General features: G+C 60.8%; 1 protein-coding gene across 1 annotated transcript in view; it reads right to left on the bottom strand.

The window, feature by feature from the left end:
• Positions 1-18,235, bottom strand: part of GPSM1 (G protein signaling modulator 1) — a 79,686-nt gene that overhangs the window by 3,819 nt on the left and 57,632 nt on the right. Inside the window, exon 12 of the mRNA XM_067309151.1 lies at positions 408-567. Within this exon, the coding sequence (XP_067165252.1) occupies positions 408-567 (160 nt within the window). The remainder of the gene's footprint in view (positions 1-407; positions 568-18,235) is intronic.

Below are 18,235 nucleotides of genomic sequence, written 5' to 3'. Positions count from 1 at the left end.
GTCTACAGGCTCTTACACGGCTCCCTCAGCAATGACCATCAGCACCTTCCACCTGGAGATGTTGGCAGGGGCAAAAGTGCCGGTGCCAACCGCAGCGTTCAGAAGGCGAGACGTCCAAAAGATACAGAATGAAAAAATCCACGTGCATTTTGCATTTCTCTCACCAGTTTACTCTCCAAGCCTTAGTTCGCATTCTCTAGCCTTTCCCTCAGCAACCATTAACATAAGAATATTACTTTTATTCCTTCCTTAAATAACGATGGAGATTCCCACAGAATCATTAGGCTCAGGGAGCTGCGGCTTGGGGAAAACATGACAACACTCACAGTAAAACCCTGACAGCTGGCACCACCGCAGGAGCAGCATCACCCCCTGCTAGCAGTGGCTTAAAACGCATCAGCGCTTACATATTCGCTCTTCCAGGGCAGGGACCGGCGTGGCGGCCGCCTCGGCAGCCTCCGCTGGGCATTCCTCCAGCGGGCAGCGCTGATCGTCCATCCGGTTGCTCTGGAACTTGCTCAGCAGGTCAAAGAAGCATTCCTCGTCCGAAGGGCTCCGGTTGATTTTCTGGAAAGACAATAAAACAGAGAAGAGTCAAGACGCCCCCCAAACGACTCCCCGTGTGCGATCCCTAGGGTTCTCCCTGCCCTGGTCCGTTGGGGGCCGGGATCCTGGCGGCGCCTGTGGTTGGTGGCAGCCTGCAGCCTGCCGGGGGGTCACGGCTATTTGATTCGGAGCCTGGCTCCACCCCAGAGCGGGATAGGGCAGAGCCGCCGGGAGGCTGCTCTAACTTGCACCAGCGAGCGATCGCCAAGAGCTCGTCACGCTGGAGACCCCCGCTGACACGCACGCGCGTGTCCGGGCAACCCGCCTGGGGGCAGAAAGGGTGTTTTTGCCCTCAGGAGACCTGTCCCTGTTCCCTCAATCCAGCAAGACTTTATTACGGCAGCTTCTGGCAGCGCGGGGGCCCCGGGTCCCTCCGCGCTCCTCTCGGAAACAGCCTCCCCCTTCCCTCTTGCCACCCTTCAACCCGGGCAAGGCGAAACGCTCCCAAAAGGCGGCAACAACCCCAGCGTCCGCAGGGACCCTCCTCCCGCAGGGACCCCGCAGCGGGGCGAGGAGCTGCCCGGGGACCGTGGGCTCGGCGGGGACCTGCGGCCCCTCCGGCCGGCCGGCCACCGCACCGCGGCTCAGCCCGGAGACCCTGGAGCTGCTGGGCCGGCAAAGGGGGGGGACAGCAGGGGACAGCAGGGACAAGGGGAACGGCACGGCTGTGCTGGCTGCAGCGCTGTCTTGTGCCCGGCCGAGCCGCAGCTCGGACCCGGGCACGCCACCCCCCAGCCTTCCTTTCCAGCCAGCTAAATTTAACCTCTGCAGGCCACTGCCCCTCGCGCTGCCGGCGCTTCCTTCCTCCGCCACCGCGTCCGTACGACGCCGCTCGTTACAACAACCCGCAAGCTGCAAATGCCGCAAAATTATAGCTCTTCGGGAAAAGGGCTCTCGCACGAGAGCCCCAAATAAGCACCTTGCGCTAGACAGCGATATATTTAAGCCGTGCCGCGGAAGGCTGGCGGCGGGCAGCCCTTCGCAAGCCCTGCGCGGTGCCCGGCCCCAGGACGGAGCGAACCCGGGGGCCTGGCTCCGGCACAGCCCGGCACCGGCAGCAGACACCTCTCGAGAGCTTCTGAGAACCGGCTGTAAAATTAGACGGCGATAAGGGAGGCATCTGCCAGTGCCCGGCGGAGCCCCCGAGCGCGGAGCTGGAGCGCTCGCCCAGGCGCCAGCAAAGGAACCACGACGGAAACGGGCCGAAAAATCACAAAACTGGGTTTGCCCACACAAAGCTACCGTGCAGCACTGAAGAAAGGTGCTGGGCTGCCGGCTCCGGAGAGAGGCCGGGACAGAGCGGCGGGTCTCTCCCGGGTGAAGGATGCCCCCGGCAGCTCTCCCTCCCTCTTGGCACCATCCCCGGTGCCGGGCTCATTCCGGAGGCGCCGAGAGCGGGGTGAGGCCCTCGGGGCAGCTCCGCGCTGGGGAGAGACTCGCGCTGACAGGGTTAAAGCTGCAAGTCGGATTCAGTAAACGAAGGAAAACAGTTTTCCCGTATGCTAAGCGAAGCAGATGAGATGCACTCAGCTTCTATTTAGGGCAGCGTCAAAATTAGCAGCGGGCCGGAGCGCAACACGAGCAACGCGGGAGCTGCTCGGGGAGGGGAAAAACCCCTCTCACCTGTCCCACCTTCTGCTCCGCTGCTGAAACGGCGGCTCAGAAGGACCCTCGGAGCCGTCCCAGTTGCCCCTCGGAAACCCCAACCTTGCTGGGGCTGGACCCGAGGACGAGCCACATCCCTCGCGGCTCCGCTACGTCGGCTGCGCGACCCGAATTGCGAGGGAGAGGAGGAAGCCCGTTCGCTCGTGCCAAGCCTCCATCCCTCCCGCTTCCCCGCAACGGCCTGGGGGGGCCGAGCCGCTCCACGGTGCCGCACTGCCCTGGTTAAAACGCCCAAATACGACGGCGCGCGGATTGCTTGGCTGCCTCCCTCCCTCGCAGCCTGCTCCTGGCCCCGAGGCGCGGACGGCGAGGGCAGATGGACTCGCGGCCGCAGCCTGGGGGCCGCCGTCTGCCGCCTGCCCACGGCTCCGCACGTCTGCGCCGACCGGCGGCTTCCCAAGAGCCAGGGCATCCCCCCATGGGGCTCGGCGACGACCTGCTGCCGCAGGCCCACGGCCCCAAACCCCGAGCGGTTCCTGGGCAGCGGCTCCGATTTCCAGCCCCGAGGCCACTTCTCGCCCCACGGCTGCTCTCCGGACCCGTCCCAGTCCCCCCGACCCTCCACCTCTGGCACCCAAACAGCCCAGATGCCGCTGGCGCTGCTGCAAAGGGTAGCAGCGATGGGCTCCCAGGACGGCTTCGGCTGCAAATGTGTGGCTGCCCCCGTGCCCAGTGAGAGACGGAGCTGCTCCTCCAGCTTCCCGACCATGCACAACGCTGGCATCGCGCCCTCTCCCAGTGCAAAGTTTTGCTCCCGTTTCCTGCGGACGCCGTTTCCGCCGAGCAGCCGGGTTGCGAAGCGCCGCGAGCAGCACTCGCTTACCTGGAACAGGCCTCCCGCCTTGGAAGGCATCCAGGCTCTGCACGCGTTTGCCTGGCGCGATCGGCAGCCTGCTCAACCTGCCGGGTTGGATCCGGGATGCGTAAAACACAGCTGAGGTGTTGGAAACACCGCGAAAAGCAGCTGCGGGGAGGGACGGGGCGACTGCAGCCGCTCGCCTCTCCCCCCAAGAGCCGCGGCGACGCTCCCGGGGCACCTCCGCTCGGCCGGGGCCCGCGTCTCCTCCGAGGGGAGCAGTGCAGGGCAGGGACCGGTATTTTGGGGGGAAATCCCTCAAATCGGCCTCTGGACGGGCAGGCTGAAGCAACCCCCAGGCAAAGGTTCAATGCAAAGTCCGAAGAGACGGACGTGCCGAAACCCCCTCGGCCGTTCTCGCCGCAATCCGGGAAAGCCGTTACGCAAACGCAGCAGGCTTAATTGCAACGGCTAAATCGCCCTCCACCTCCCGAGAGCCGCGCGGAGCTGCCGAGTGCCGCCGGGATTGCTGTGCTCGGCCGCCGCCGCCGCCCCCGGGGTCTCCCTGCCGAGTGGAGCCACTCTCTGGCCCCTTCCCGAGCCGCATCCCGGGATCGGCCGAGACCACGGTGGTTATTCCCGTGGTAGTTTGGCGTGGCGTTTCCACGCTGAGGCCCCCGGCAGGTGCGGGACACGGACAGGAGCAGGCTGGGGCCGGGCAGAGCAGCCCCGTCCTGAGCCTGGCCCGGGACGACAGCCCTGCAAGCGGGGCCGGGCGCCCACGTCGTCCTCGCAGCCCTCCGTGCCCCTGGAAGGGGCCAGCGCGTCCCTCACCCCCGGAGCTTTCCTCCGTCCTTGAGAGCGTCGGGAAAGGCGCCGGCATCACCTCCCCCCTGGGGCCCGTCACAGCAGGGCCACGATAACGGCACCGGCCTTCCTGCGGATCCCGATATCCCAGCTGCTCCTGATAGCGCCTCGCCGCCGCTCGGAGGCCAAGACAGGGGTGGCAAAGCCCTTCTTCCGAGGAGGAAGCGAGAAGGGGGGGACTGGGCAGCCGGCTTGGATTCACCCCCCGGGGGGACCATCGCTCGGAGGGAACGTTTCACAAAACGCTCCCTTCAGACTCAGCTCTTCACTGAAAAACGAGAGATTTATCGCTGAAAAACAAAACAAAGCAACCAAACAACCCCCCAAAATTTAGCCTGGGATCTGAGTCCAGCTTTTCTGGCAGAAGAGGGATTGCTTAACAAAAGATTCCCCCCAAAAGTTAATCTAACCCAGCAGCCCAGCTGCTGCTGCCTCCACAGCCAGACGGGATGCGACTTCGCCTTTCCCGGCGCTGGTCCCCGCGGCAGCCGGCGGCGTCGCGGGCCGGGATCGCTGCGGCTCTGGGCACAGGGCGGCTGGCTCCTGCGGGACGTCCCGCCTCGGCCACGTGCCCAAAGCGGCCACCGTGCTGTGCCGCGCCGCACCGTCCCCGCACCTCAGGCGCAGGCCAAAGAGCCAAACCTCGTCCCTCCACCAGGCCGGCTCCCCTTCGGAGCCGGGGTCCCGCCGGGGCGCTCGGCTGCCTTTGGCCCCTCTCGTCCCGGCGGAGCCGGATGGACCTGCACCAACCAGCGGGGAGCCCCACGGCGGAGGTGCCCGGTGGGTCCGGCACGGGGACCCAGCTCGGATGCGCTCCGGGTGGGAGCCGCGGCGCGACGGGAGCGACGGGCTTTGGGGGTAACGCGGCTCCTTCCTCAGCTGCGCAGGCTCCAGCAGCAGCCCCTCGCGGAGCCCTTTGCCGGCGTTTAAACACGCGCAAACCCCATTCCTCCTCCTCGCCTCCTCGTTTTAGGAGCCATCCCGGAGGAGAAGGGACCTGACCGAGTCCCCGGCGATGCAGGGGCAGGACCCAGCGGCGCCCGGCTCCGCGGCTGAGCTCCCCGCTGCAGGCGCCTCCCGGAAAACCGCCCGGGAAAAGCGGGTGCCAGCGGGAGGCCGGCGAGCGCCGAGGTTTGGAGAGAGCCTCCCCCAAGGGAAAGGGGGGCTGCGACGGCAAAAGCCCCCGGCGCGGCGCGGCAGCCCCCGTAGCGGAGCGCTTGCTCCGAGCTCGGGAGCGGGGCTCCCCCAGTCCCTGGCCACACTCGGCTCCCCGCTGACGCCGTCACCTTCGGATTCGGAGGAGCTGCTCAACTCGCGCAGCCTCCGCCGAGGACAGCGCTTCCCCACGAATGCCAACGCTGCCGCGCGGCTGCCACCTCCCTCCGAAACAGCCGGGCCGGGGCCCCCTGCGCTCCCGGGAAGCCCCACCGCGCCGCACGGAGAAGGCGCCCGGCGCCCGGCTCTGCGGGAGGCAGCGGCACTGCACAGCGCGGGAGCGGCTCCGCACGCTGCTTTCATTTCTTTTTCCCCAAAGTTGCAGCAATTCTAACGATAAAAAGTGCAAACCGAGGATAGCTGCCAACTTCCAAAACCGGCTGCGTTTTGAAGCGTGCGCAGGCACCAGCCGAGCCCCGGCCCGAGGACCCCCCTCCGCTCCGTCCCCGTACCTACCGCCTCCTGCCCCGAGCCAGCCGCGGCTGTCGGAGGAGAGAGGGAAGCGGAAGAAAAGCAGAGTTTCACTTACCAACCCCGGCAGCCGGCTCTTCCCGGAGCTCCGGCTCTTCCACGTCTGCAGGCAGGAGCAGCCCTGCAGGACACGGCAGCTCCGTGCTCGCCGCCGGCGCGCCGATGTGCGGGGAGCGCGCGGCCGTGCGGAAGCGCAGCCGGCACCGCCGACCCGCCGGGCGCCAGATGCAGCTTAAAGCGACAGCCCGGCTCCCGGCTCGCTCCCGGCTGCCGGCACGGCGGTGCTCCGGCACGGCACGGCACGGCACGGGGGGGGCTCGACCCAGCTGCGCCTCGCTGCCACGAGCCCGGCGCTATTAGATGATGCTCTTAAACACACAGCGGAGCTATGTGAATATTTAGCTTTCCTTCCACCTCCTCCCCTCCTACCCACCACGCACACTTTACCTTAAAAATAGATCGGGATCAATTTTGCCAAACTACAGCTGCGCACAGGCTCGGCTCCCCAGGCGCCCGCGCCGCGCAGCGACCGCGCTCCGCACCGGCAGACACGATGCCGGCACCCAGCTCCGCAGCACCAAAACACCGGAGGGCCGTTTTTAGCTCCCGAGCGTCCTCCCGCTCCGCTGCTTCTCGGATTATTAGAGATGTGATTTTTTTGCCCTATTGCAAAAGCCAAAGAGGCTCAGCCGTTTTCGACCTCCCCCAATCACCTCTTAGTTTAAACGTGCCACTACTTAGCGGAGGGGAATTTCTAATTGCAGCAAGGTTTTAAGCGACACGGCTGGAAAGGCCACGCGGCAGCTGAAGAGCTGCGCTTTCCTTCCAAAACGCGACTTTGCGCCTGTGAGCTGGGTCACGGCAAGGAGCAGCGGCTGGGCCGGCAGCGGCACAGCGCCCAGGCAGTGCCCCCGGCTCCCTGTCCACCTCCGTGGACCATGTTCTCATCCCGGCCTGCCGAAACAGCGGAGCTGCTTGTCCGGAGCACGCGCAGCTCCGGGGGGGGTCTGAGTCTTTGCATAGCAGCAAACTTTCTGCAAGGACTCGCGCAGCAGTCGGAAGCGCGGGAACCATGTGGGGCCCAAGGCCAGGACTCCTGGTCCCGCTTGATCCCGGCAGCCCCCGCACCCCTGCACCCCAGGAGCTCGGATAAGGCCGCCCCGAGCGGACGGGACCCAGTCGTCGCGTTGCAGGCACATGCGACGGGGCCCCAGGCACCAGGACAGAGCAGGCGAAGGGCAATTTCCCTGCAGCTGTCCTGCCCCGGCGCCCGGGCCGTGGACAGCAAGGGACGAGTGCGAGGACGGGAAAGGGTCACGGCACAGCTGCCACGCCGCCGTCACCGCTGGTGGAGCGGCCCGATGCCGGCTGACACGAGCCAGCACAGGCACACTGGTCGCGTCAGTCGGCGCTGGCTGAACGCCTGTACCGCAGCGGCTGTTTCCTCACCGTTGGGATCACTTACGGGGCAGAGCTAAGGGGATATTCAGTGGAGAGGGGTAGGAGGGGAACCAGCCAGAACGGAGCCTGTGCCCCACATCTGAAGAGCTGAGTGGGCTTGGGACAGCTATAAAAAAGGGCGTCTGAAGCTGGTATTGAGGGGAAAATGCAGAAGGCAGGGAAAATGCAACACCAGAGGCCCCGTGCAAGAGATCGGGTGTTTGGAGCAGAAACAGAAAGCGGCTTTGTGCATCCGGGTATAGGATGGAGCAAACGGGAGCAAGTGAAAAGTCTGTGATCTGCAAAGACACGACCACCGGCTACTTCGTCCCCCCCAGACTCGGGCAGCGCGAGTGCACTCTCGAGTGCGCACCCGGGGGAGGCCGGACGCACGCACGGTGCAAACACAGGACACGCACACCGCTCTTCCCTTGTGGGATGAAATTATCACCCTTAACTTGGACTGTTTTCAAAGATTTTTTTTTTTTTCCTCTCCCTTTAAACAACTCGCCCACTCATCCCTATAAACGCGGGTGCTAAAAGCTGGTTCTGTTGTTGAGATCTCAAATAACTCGAGTATTATTGTTTCAAACAAAACCAAAATAACTCACCCACGCTCCCCCTCTCCCTGACGGCCCGTCGGTCGGAACCGCGGCCTCCTGCCCCTCGCCGGTCTCCAGGCTCGGCGGCAGGTCCCAGGAGCACGGAGCATCCGCGCGGGAGCCTGGCTGGAGCGTTACCGACACCTTTGCTACTTGCAGCGCTGATCCAACAGCCTGCAAGCGTTTGCCAATCTGCTCAGATTTAGCCGCTTTGGGCAACGGTCTCGTTAATTCTGGTGTTGCACTTTCCCCCCGTTACGCTGTAACCTACCCTGAAATCACAGCTCAGGTAGCCAGCTCCCATGGCAGAGACCTGTGCATTCGTGGCATGGAAATCGCTTCTGGTTTCTCTTTGGGAGGCAACGCGCTGTCAGCGTATTCAAACAGCCCTTAAATAGCTACAGCAATATTCTGCAGTTAATGAAGCAGCTTTTCCCCGTGGCTTTTGACAGCGTTTACCGTGTCAAGGTTAGGTTTCGCTGTCACCGCTGATAGGCAGAGGTTCCCAGGCCCAGGCTTAGCCCCCACAGCTCGAATCGCTAACCAAGGACACCCAGCACAAGCATCGCCGCCCCACGCAGGTCTCTCCAGTTCACGGAGGAAGACAGGCAGCTCCAGAGGGCAGTTTTGCCCGCGGACAGCATGGATCGCTTAAACGCCGGAAACGGGAGCGAACTGGAACTACCTGCTCGAAACCACCCAGGTTACAGACAGCCGCCGGCGAGCGCGAGGCTCCCGCAGCACAGCCCCTGCTCCCGGCTGCGCCCACGGTGGCACCCGGCTTTGCAGCCAGGCAAAACGCTTCAGCTGCAACCAGTTGCAGCCATCGACTTTGCAGCCGGAGCAGGGTGGGACGAGGACCGCGCTCACGCTCAGCTGCGGAGCCTCAGCTGAGCAGGAGCAATTTGTTACGCCGAAATAACTGCGTTGCTTTAAATGACATAACCCATATTCTCGAGCAATTAGCACAAAAGCCAAGGTTAACATACAGCGCTCAGCTCCCCGTCACCTACTCTACCCACCAGACCGCACAACCCAAGAGCAGGTGGTGACAACGAGGTGATGGAAACACTCCAGCGCTCCCCCCCCAGCAGCTACGGCCCGCAATACACGGTGCTCAGTGCCTCCGAAACTGGGGCCTCCTGACAATTTGCTTAGGAAACGCTTTGCAAAAAAAGCCCACTAGTCTCTGGATCGCCAAAATGGCGCTGCTTCCTCGAAATGTGCTTTTATTTAGACACCTACTTGCTCTCGGCACAGCACTGTTTTAAAAAGCATCTGACTAGATGCAGCCCCTTCAGCAGTGGTGACGCCGGCGGGGTGAAGCTAGCCGGTGAATCTACACACACACCCATAACGCACATCCAACCTCCATGTAAACGCTCTTCGTTGCAGCAAACGCCCAAGTCTTAATTATTATTTACCCATCTGCCAGTGACGCCTGAAGGCCTCGCTCAAGATCAAGGCCCTGTTGCGCAAGGCATCCCCCAAAACACGAAACCCCGGCCCGGCTGGAGGATGCTGGGGCTGGTACCTGGGCGTTGCAATTTCGGCGATGGGCAGAAGGGCTTGGGCGCCAAGACAAAAATCGTATGTAAACGCAGAAACAGCTTCTCCCAGCAGCAAAAAGCAGCTCTTGCTCCGGTAGATGCTGTTTACGAAGGGCAGAATGAAACTGCACCGCATTTGGGGAAGGCAAAGACAGGAGGGCTGATTTGCTCCACGTGACGGTACCCAGAGAATACGGGGGTTCAAACGGCTTGAGATCCAGGCAAAAATCCTGGAGGGACCTTGCTGCACATCCCAGGGGTCCTGCACCTCCCGCACCTCCAAAATGCGCTTTCAGGGGCCTTGCTCAGTGCCGAGCCGCAGAGCGGGCTGCACCGTCCGCGCGCGCCCGTTCCCATCTTCTCTCACCTAACGATCACTGCAAGGAACTGCAACTCTCTCTGTGGCACAGATACCAAGATCCGGGATGGAAAAGTTGGATCCACAGGGTTGTTCGGGGCCTTACCCTAATTACGAGTCTCCACGAGCGTCTCCCCAGCGGTCCCTGCGCGCAGCATCAAACCGGGCTCAGCCCTCTGCAAGCTCGGGGCCGCGGTCCCCCGGGGCCACACGGGGAACGGGAAGGGCCGGGGGCTCTGAAAAACCATTATTTAGTGTTTTTTTTAGATTAATTGGTGTTAATTGCCTTTGGGAGGCTCGAAAATAGCACTGCTAATGGGAAACGTGGAGGCAGGCTGGAGGTGAGGCGTGAAGAGCGGCTCGTGATTTCCCCATTAACCCCGGACTCGGGTTTTCTCCCGCAACCGAAACCTCCCCTCGCCCCTAGGCTGGCCTAAATCCAGAAGAGGGGACTGGCACTGGATGGGATGACATCCATCCATAAGCAGGGGGCTAGAGAATGACGTACAAACAGGGGAGGTTACCATGTACTGATGGGGTCGTTAAACCCTCCTGCCCGATCGCACCGACCAAACGAGTTGCGCTGTGAGCGAAGGGAGCGGGATGCTCCCGGGAAGGACGCCCGAGCGGCCGCGCAGCACAAGCTGCTGCAGGAGGGGTCGCGTCTCCGGCCTTGCCGAAAGCCGGGCAAGAGCAGATTAAAGGCAAATTTGCTCCAAGGTTGTATTTACATATCCTGGGGCAGCCTCCGGTGCCGTGGCCTCGTCCAGCAGCTGGTAACAGCCATTACCAGAGATAAGGTACAGGGCAAAACTGGTCCGATCGTACAGGCGCGACTGCCGCGCTCATGTCCATAAATGTCACCCAGTAAATGTATTAATAGGAATGCACTGCCTGGTTTTTAAATGCACTTCGTATAAAGACCTATGAGAAATACAAGCTACCGGCACGGAAAAGATTATGTATTTAGACACACCAGGCAGCAAAGGCGCTCGGTACATCTGCAGCGAGCATCCGCCCTTCTCAGCCTCAGACTGCGACCACGCGCAGGCGCAGCCTGGATCCCTCCGGTATTTGCCCACGTTCCTGATCCCCTCCGGTCCCAGCCGGCAGCGCAGCACCCAGCACTTGCACAGGGACAGGCCACTGCTAGCGCCCGAGCTAAACACGGTGCAGCCAGGCTACTTCTTGCACAGCACAAAAGATATTCGTGCAAGAAAGCCAAACAAAATTGCCAATAACTGGAGGCCCATGTTGTCTGGTGTCATCATAGCTCCAGTGATTTAAGCAGAGTTCTGCTTATTTACAACCCAAGAGGACCTGGACTATGATTTTTTTAAGCTCTTCTGGCATGTGCAGTTTATTAAATGTGAGAGGCCGGAACTGCGAATGTACAAAGTGCCCCAGGCACAGCAAAGACCCTAGAAATGAGTGAAGAGTTCCAGATTTTGAGAGAAGTCAAACATTTGGAGTTTTATTGCTCTGGCTTCAATTCATCACTTTTTTCTTTTTCTTTTTTAGTATTGTTCTCTTTAAAGTAACAGTTTCTAGGAAATGGTGAGCGTAACATCTCTTTTACTGCCTCATACCACATGACGGGTGACAGTTTGCTGGGAGAAAAGGCTGCGCAAAGAGGAGCGCAGACCTTAATTATGGCTTCAAAGTGCCAATAACTGAAAACCCAGTTACGGTGAGTCAGCTAGAAAGAGAATGTGTTTGCTAGGCTGGTTAGTCAGCTCCAGCCCGGACCACCAAACGAGCCACCCTGCAGACCTCCTGCTGCAACCCTCGACAAGGACCTGCTGGGACCTTTTGTCTCCTTCCTAGACCAGGTCCCTCAAGCGAGAGACCCTTCCCTGCAGTTCCTAGCTTGAGACCAGGCTTCCGCACGTAGCTGGTTAAGCTGGAATAGAGGGTCCCAGACCTGCCTTCATCCCACCCCCTGATCCTGAGCCCAAGGGATCTGAGAAGCATCCCGACCATGTGTCCATAGCCGAACCGTACCTGCACCAGCAAAGGTTGGACAGCTGCCCTGCAGCCGGGGAGCCGGGATGATCTACTCTCTACGCGTGGTTGAAGCACAAGCACACGCTCGTTTTCAGTCCTGCCTCCTACCTCCTCTCTACAGTGCACAGCTTTGATCCACAACCCGACCTCAGCTTGGGAGGAGGAAGAACAAGGGACAGGCGCAGTAGGAAGAAGCAGAAGGAGGGTGTCCCAGCAGCAAGAACATCCTCAAGACAGGAAGATAAGGGATTGAGCTTTATCTCTGGGACCTCGAGTGCCGACGCACGTTGCGGAGGACAAGGCCCAGGGCCGGCACCAAGGCCTGGAGGCAGCGATGCCTCTTCCTTGCTCGTGCTCAGCACGGAGCACGGCCGGGCACCGGCGGGCGGCTGCGATCACCCCTGAGCAACAAGTTCTCAGCCCATCGCCTCCCTGGATGAAGGATGCGATCGCTCTGCGGCCCACACAGATATCATCTGCCCTGCCAACATCAGTCCCGCGCAGCGCGTAGGAGTTGCTATCTGCCTCTCTGCAGTGGCGGCAGGGTCTCTCTCCTGCTTAGCTTTTGCCCTCCATGCCGTCTGCGGCACATGGAGGAGGGAAGAGCGACCCTTGTCCCGTGCTGCGCCGTGCATCGCGCAGGGACCATTTCTCCCGCTTCTGCGCCCAGGAGGGTCAAATTTTCACTGGGGACCCAGAGGTCACAGCTTGGCCCTTTCCTGGCTTACACTAAGAAACGGCAAAGCTATTCACAGCACCTTCAGGGGCTTCAGGGCAGAGCAGCTGCTTTCCCAAAACTAAACTAGCACCAACTGAGAGTCTCCTCGGCACCGAAAAGCCCATCGCGCCGAGGGGTCACCCCCGAGAGCAGGCTGGTCAGAGCAGCCCGTGCCCGCTCCCTTCCTCTAAGCAAAAGCCGCGGGTGGAAGGGAGGATTTGGGCTTCTCGGATCAAGGCAGGCAGTCGCCCACGCAGCACCCAAGGCACCTGCGGCAGGTTCTCGGCGCTCCCACTTTTGGGCTCCGCGGGGCCGATTTTAAGGAAGCCTCCTGCTTGCCCCCAAGGCAGAATGATGGAAAGGAAAAGCCCTGGACTGACCGCACGCCGGCGGCTATTTAGCGGCAGAGCGCAGGGAACCGCGCGCAGCGCTCTGCGGACGGCTGGTCTCTCCCTAAAGGAACCCCGGGGCGACAGCGCGGTCCGAGCGGCGGGGGCCATCCCCAGCGAGCGGGGGGGCTGCCCGGGGACGGGCGAGCGCGGAGCCCTGCTCCCGCCCCACGCGCCGGCCCGGCCGCACCTCGCCACGACCGGCTTCGCCTCTGCGGGATGCCCAGGAGCCCGGCGAGTAATTCTGGCTTTTACTCCAGCTGCGCGTGCTAATCTACCGCCCCCACCCGCCCTCCCCGCTTGAGAAAGAGCAATTTACTGAAGGACCTCAAAACCATCAGCTTTACATAACTGCTCGCACTGCAAGGTCTCGAGGAGGAGGCAGCCCCGCAGAGCGGTCCCGGCTCACCCCGCAGCTGCCCGCGAGGACGGTTCGAGCCCCCCGGCACGACCCTGGGCAGCAGCACAGCAGCCCAGGGCCCAGCTCTGCCGTGCCTCTCTCTCTGCCACATACTCTCATTGGATAATTACAGATAAAACCAAGGCAAATCCCAATTTTAGTGCCATTATCATACGGAGAGGGGGAATTCATTACCTGGCAGCTGTTAATATTTAAGAAAGAAACTGATAATTTACCTTGGAGGCAATGAATGCAGCAGAGGCAGCGCAAGCCACAAAATGCTGCTGCCTCCCCCCCACGATCTTCGTGCAGTTATTTTGCAGAGATTTTCTGCCTTTTTATTGTCCTCCCTCCCAAGCTAGCACCGAAGTTTCAGCGAGGAACAGCGTGTGTCAGGGCTCTGCACTGCAAAATGCACAAGCGTCTTGACTCTGGCTCTGCTCTGTGCTGCTCCTCTAAATTTGGGAGTGTGTTTTCCACTCCTCTCCCGGCTCATGCAGCATCTGTGCAACCAGCCCACCTGAAAAGGAAAAGAGGAGCTAAAGGAGAGAAGAAGGCCCCTAGTGCTTTACAAGAAACTCATACAGACGTACAGCAAAAAAGGTCAGACAGCTTAAGACGACTCTGGGGAGGCAACCAGATCACTGTCTGCTTCTCTGAACAGCCTGAACCTCTGAAGGAGTCTCCAGATATCTGCCAGACTCAAGCTCTCCAGAAAGCTTTCCAGCACATCCTGCCTCTGGCTAGGAAATATCTCGCAGGCCAGTGTCTGCATGAAGCACTAAAGGTCCCACAAACTCAACAGCAGGATGAAGCATTACAAGAATTAGCCACATTTCTGTGTTTCCCTGCACAATCCCAAGAGGACCGACACCAGCACAGCAGCCCCGAGGTGCTACAGGAACAGTCTAAAACTCAGCAGCAGCCCCCTTCCCCGGCTCCGGCTCCTCGCTGCTTCCCCAGCCCCCTCCGGCTCGGCACACATTTACATCAGAAACGACACGCGTTTGGTGCATTTGCACTGCCCTCGCGCTGAGGTAGTTTGGACCTCAGTGAGGGACGAGGAGGTTGCAGACAGACACACGGAGCAGCCCAGGCTGCCTGGCCCGACCCCTCGTGCAAGCTCTGGAGGGACTGCAAGTATTAGCTTAATCTTCTCCCGAATGAAACAAGGCAATTGGGAAGACGACGCTCGGGGGCCAGGGTGCGAGTGCCTGGAGGAAGGCCCACAGACTCTACGCATCCTCGCATCCCAGCCCGACAAACTCTCTCCTCTCTCCTTATCTGGCCAATTCGGCAGCCTGCGATGACGTCACGGGGGATGGACAGGGGCACCTGACACCCCACCACTGCCTAGGTGACACATTAGTCAGCAGAGGCAGGCAGGACCCATCTGCCCGACTCTGCCACTGCCACCACGCTGCCCCCAACTCTGTCCCTGCCCAGCAACACCAGGAACTGGACTCCTGTAGAGGCCAAGCAGAGGGTCAACCCAAAGCATCTGCTCTGTGCCTTGTTCATGCAACCCAACAACCCACTAGTAAATCACGAGAGATAAGACCATTACAAGGGCTCTGGCAACTTGCCTTTGGGGGCATAATCTACAAAATTTTTCCTTCTTTTATGGTTGCTTTTCACTGTAATCATAAAAAAAAAAGCCTTATAAAAACATTTTTCATGGGGAATTTTTGGAGATAAAGCATGCTTGAAAAATTGTTCAGTGTCTAAACACATCAACGACCCATCTCTGCAAGTCTTCATTGCATTCAAACAAGGCTCCTCTTGCCTATAAATGGGCTCTGCTGAGGGCAGGGTGGAGGGAAGGTTTCAGGAGCGTGGAAGCGCTCCCACAAGCTGATGCGCTCCATCGGGAAGAGGTGCGTCCAGACGGACAGGACCATTCCTAGAGCACTGATGCCCATGAAGGGCAGAAGAGTGGGTCTGATCCTTACTTCTCTTCATGCTTTTTGCTCCAGCTGACAGGCCTTGACCCAACAAAGTGCTTTAGCCCTTGAACTTGGCCACGTGCACCGTCCCATTGACTTCAGAGACTAACTGCACGGGCCAGAACAGCAGGCACCGCTTCCCAACCCCTTTCCCAGCAGTTTTTTCAGGAATACATAGCCCTTGGCTTTCTTCTTTCCATGGGCCCTCCCTTTTTCTTCCACAGGAGCAGAAAACTCTTAAATATCCACATCAGCTCTACACTGTGTGTTATTCTGCTCCACAAAAAAAGAGCACATCCAGCAAGAGGCGACCTCCCGCAACCTCCCATTTCCGCTGCTGGAGCCCTCCTGCCCCAGCCACAAGCCCTGCTGCCCGGGGCGAGCCTGCCCCGACGCGCAGCCCGCAGGCGAGCCCCCTCCACCGCCGTCCTGGCGAGGACGGAAATATCTCGGGGGGATAAGGCTCCGGGCAGGAATCCAGGACGCGTGGCTTCAGTGCTCGTTTCTAACGCCGGTAAGGTCTCCGAGGCGCTTTGCCGCCTTCTCCCTTGCTGCAGAAAGGGGCCCGGGACCAACCTTGGACACCTGCACATCACGGACGCTTTGGGGCACAACTACACGGGTCCGCGAGAGGACAACCTTGCAGATCTGTGGTCCTCCGATATTTCTAAAGCATTGGAAAAATCCCATCCGCCTCATAACCCTCTGTAAAACGCAGCAGTTCACAAGTCAGTCAACAGCTGGAGCCTTATGGCCTGCTGCACAGAGGAGGAGGAGAAGGTGGAGGCGGAGGAGAGGGGTTAAATCTCTGACCAAGCCTTTGATGCCTGCGTTTCATGCGGTACAAAACCCTCCGCTTTGATGTTACTTTAAAAAGAGCAAGAGCTCAGCAGGAGCTTGGCGCACACGTCCCAGGGAGCGCTCGCATCCGGCCGGCACGGGGAGCGAGCTCCGGCACGGGGAGCGAGCTCCAACATGGGAACTTTTGCTCAGGGTCTGCCGTTACAGAAAGAAATCGCGACCCAACGCGTCTCGCCCCCACCAGCTTCTCCCGGACCAAATCCAGCCTTTGCTCTGCCTGCGGAGACCCAGGGATTCGCAGCCCTGAATTTGCCCACGGGAGCGTAGCTGGAAAGGCGAAGAGGAGCCGGCTCTTCCCCGGGCTCGCGCAGCTCCTCTCGGTCCGTGACCGCCAGCCTCCGCGAGGCGATCACCTGCCCCAAGCAAGGGAGAGCAAAGCCCGTCTCTGCCCCACAAGCTAAGAAACACTGCTGCGGCGAGTTCTCCGTCGCACGCCACGCCAGCGCTTCGCGGAGCGACAGCAGAAAGGCCCGAGCCCCGCTTAGGGCCCCGGCCCTCTCTCCTACCTTACGCAGCATCTGAGCCATGGCTTCGCCTATCCAGCCCAGCATCCCTACGGCTTTGGCAATGCCTAGGGCCCTTCTGCCGGAGCCCGAGAGCGCTCCCGGCAGGGCCGGGCTCCTCTCCATCCCGAAGCTCCTTGCCTCCCTCTGCTTTTCCCTGCCTCCCCTCCCCTCGCCCGCCTCCTCCCACGGGGAGTTTCCCAGCAGCTTGGTAATTAGCATCATCGGTCGCCAATGCTAATAACAGCAACACAGCTCCTTCCATCCAAAGCTCAAACAACTTTGCAGCCACCACCACGCCTCTGCAACCTCCGCAGGGCTGGCAGGGAGGCAGCATTGCCCCATCATGCGGATGGGGAGGACAGAGGTAAACAGGAGCCAGCCTGTGGCGGAGGCGGGCAGAGGACCCAGGAGTCCTGACTCAGGGCCACCATGCCCGCAGGATCGTCCTTCCCAGGGCCGCGCTCACGGCAGCAAAGCCCGTCTGGAAGGAAGTCAGGGCTTGCGCCGACAGCAAGACCAAGTCACTCGCCTTGGAAGCCTGCGACCAGCTTCTTTCGCTGGCCGTCCTTGCGCCCAGCCTCGGGTCCTCTCTAAAAATGGCAGCAGCGGCTCTTTCCTGCCTTTTCTGCAGGAGAGCAGCACCCAGGACCATGTGCACAGGTGGATTTCCTGAAGGCATGAGCTCGAAGGGCCAGCAGGGATTGCAGCATCCCAGAAAAGCACCTTAGGGCAACCATTAGAGCTCACCTCTAATTAAGGACCTGACATTCTGATGGATTAAAGAGTGTTTTGTCTTCAAGCTTCCACAAAATGAGAAATTTGGGGGGAATCTTGCCTAAGCAGCCTGACCAGAGCCAGCTTTGGGGGAGAGCGGGAAGATCCTGCCTCTGCAGAGTCCAGCTGGGAGCGCCAGCCTCTCTCCCCGTCTTGGGTGGCATCTGCTACATTCAATTTTAAAGGGCTCCCATGAATGGGAATTACAGCTTTTCAAAAAAGCCCACCCACGCTCCCACGCAACAAAGCGACGCTGCTCCGGTAGCCCTTCGACAGGGACAAAAGGAGAGCACGCGGCGAGGGCTTGCTTCCCTCCCGGCAAGCGCCCGCAAGAAGACATCGACTTTAATTGTCCTGAGGTCTGGCCCACGCTACAAAGGCAGGCTGGCGCAACCGTCCGTCGGGAACACGGAAACAAAACAAAATTCACCTGAAGTGACCCGGCCTTGCTCACCAGAACGCACCACCGAGGCGGTCTGCTGGCAAGAGATACCCTTTCTGGAGGGCGTTTCGTGGGTGGCAGGGACGGGGACTGAAGAGGAGCAGCTGGCACAAGCCCCGCGGCTCTGCTGGGTGCACGTCAACGCCTCCGCGGGGCCGAGGCAGGAAGGGCCGCGGGCGCCGGCACCGTTTCCACGCCTCGACAAACAGCAGGCGTGCAGCACGGCCAGCAACGTCGGGGATCGGGGCCGAGCTTCGAACGCCCGGCGGGGACCGAGCCTGCAAAGAGCAGGCTCCCGAGACGCCCGAGTCCCGGCCGCCGGGTTCCTGCCCACGCCGGGCGCGCGGGCACCTTTTCACGCTCACACAAATGCACACACACACACTGCCTCTGCTGCCCCCAACTTCGGGGAGATAAATACACCAAGGGGTGCACAGGCAGGGGCAAACCCTAGCGAGGAGCTCCAGCCTCCTCCGCAGGATGGACGGCAGGACGCCCCGTGGAAAGCACTGCTGGGAAGCTTTGGTGTCCTACCTGCATCCTGCTGCACAAACTCACTGCTGCCGTTAAGCGCATCTGCCTACAACGAGCACAGCCTGGATCCCACTGGGGAACTCTGTAT

Source organism: Apteryx mantelli, chromosome 21, assembly GCF_036417845.1.
Source record: "Apteryx mantelli isolate bAptMan1 chromosome 21, bAptMan1.hap1, whole genome shotgun sequence".
NCBI lineage: Eukaryota > Metazoa > Chordata > Aves > Apterygiformes > Apterygidae > Apteryx > Apteryx mantelli.
Note: the sequence above shows the minus strand (reverse complement) of the source record. Positions and strands in the feature narration are given on the sequence as shown.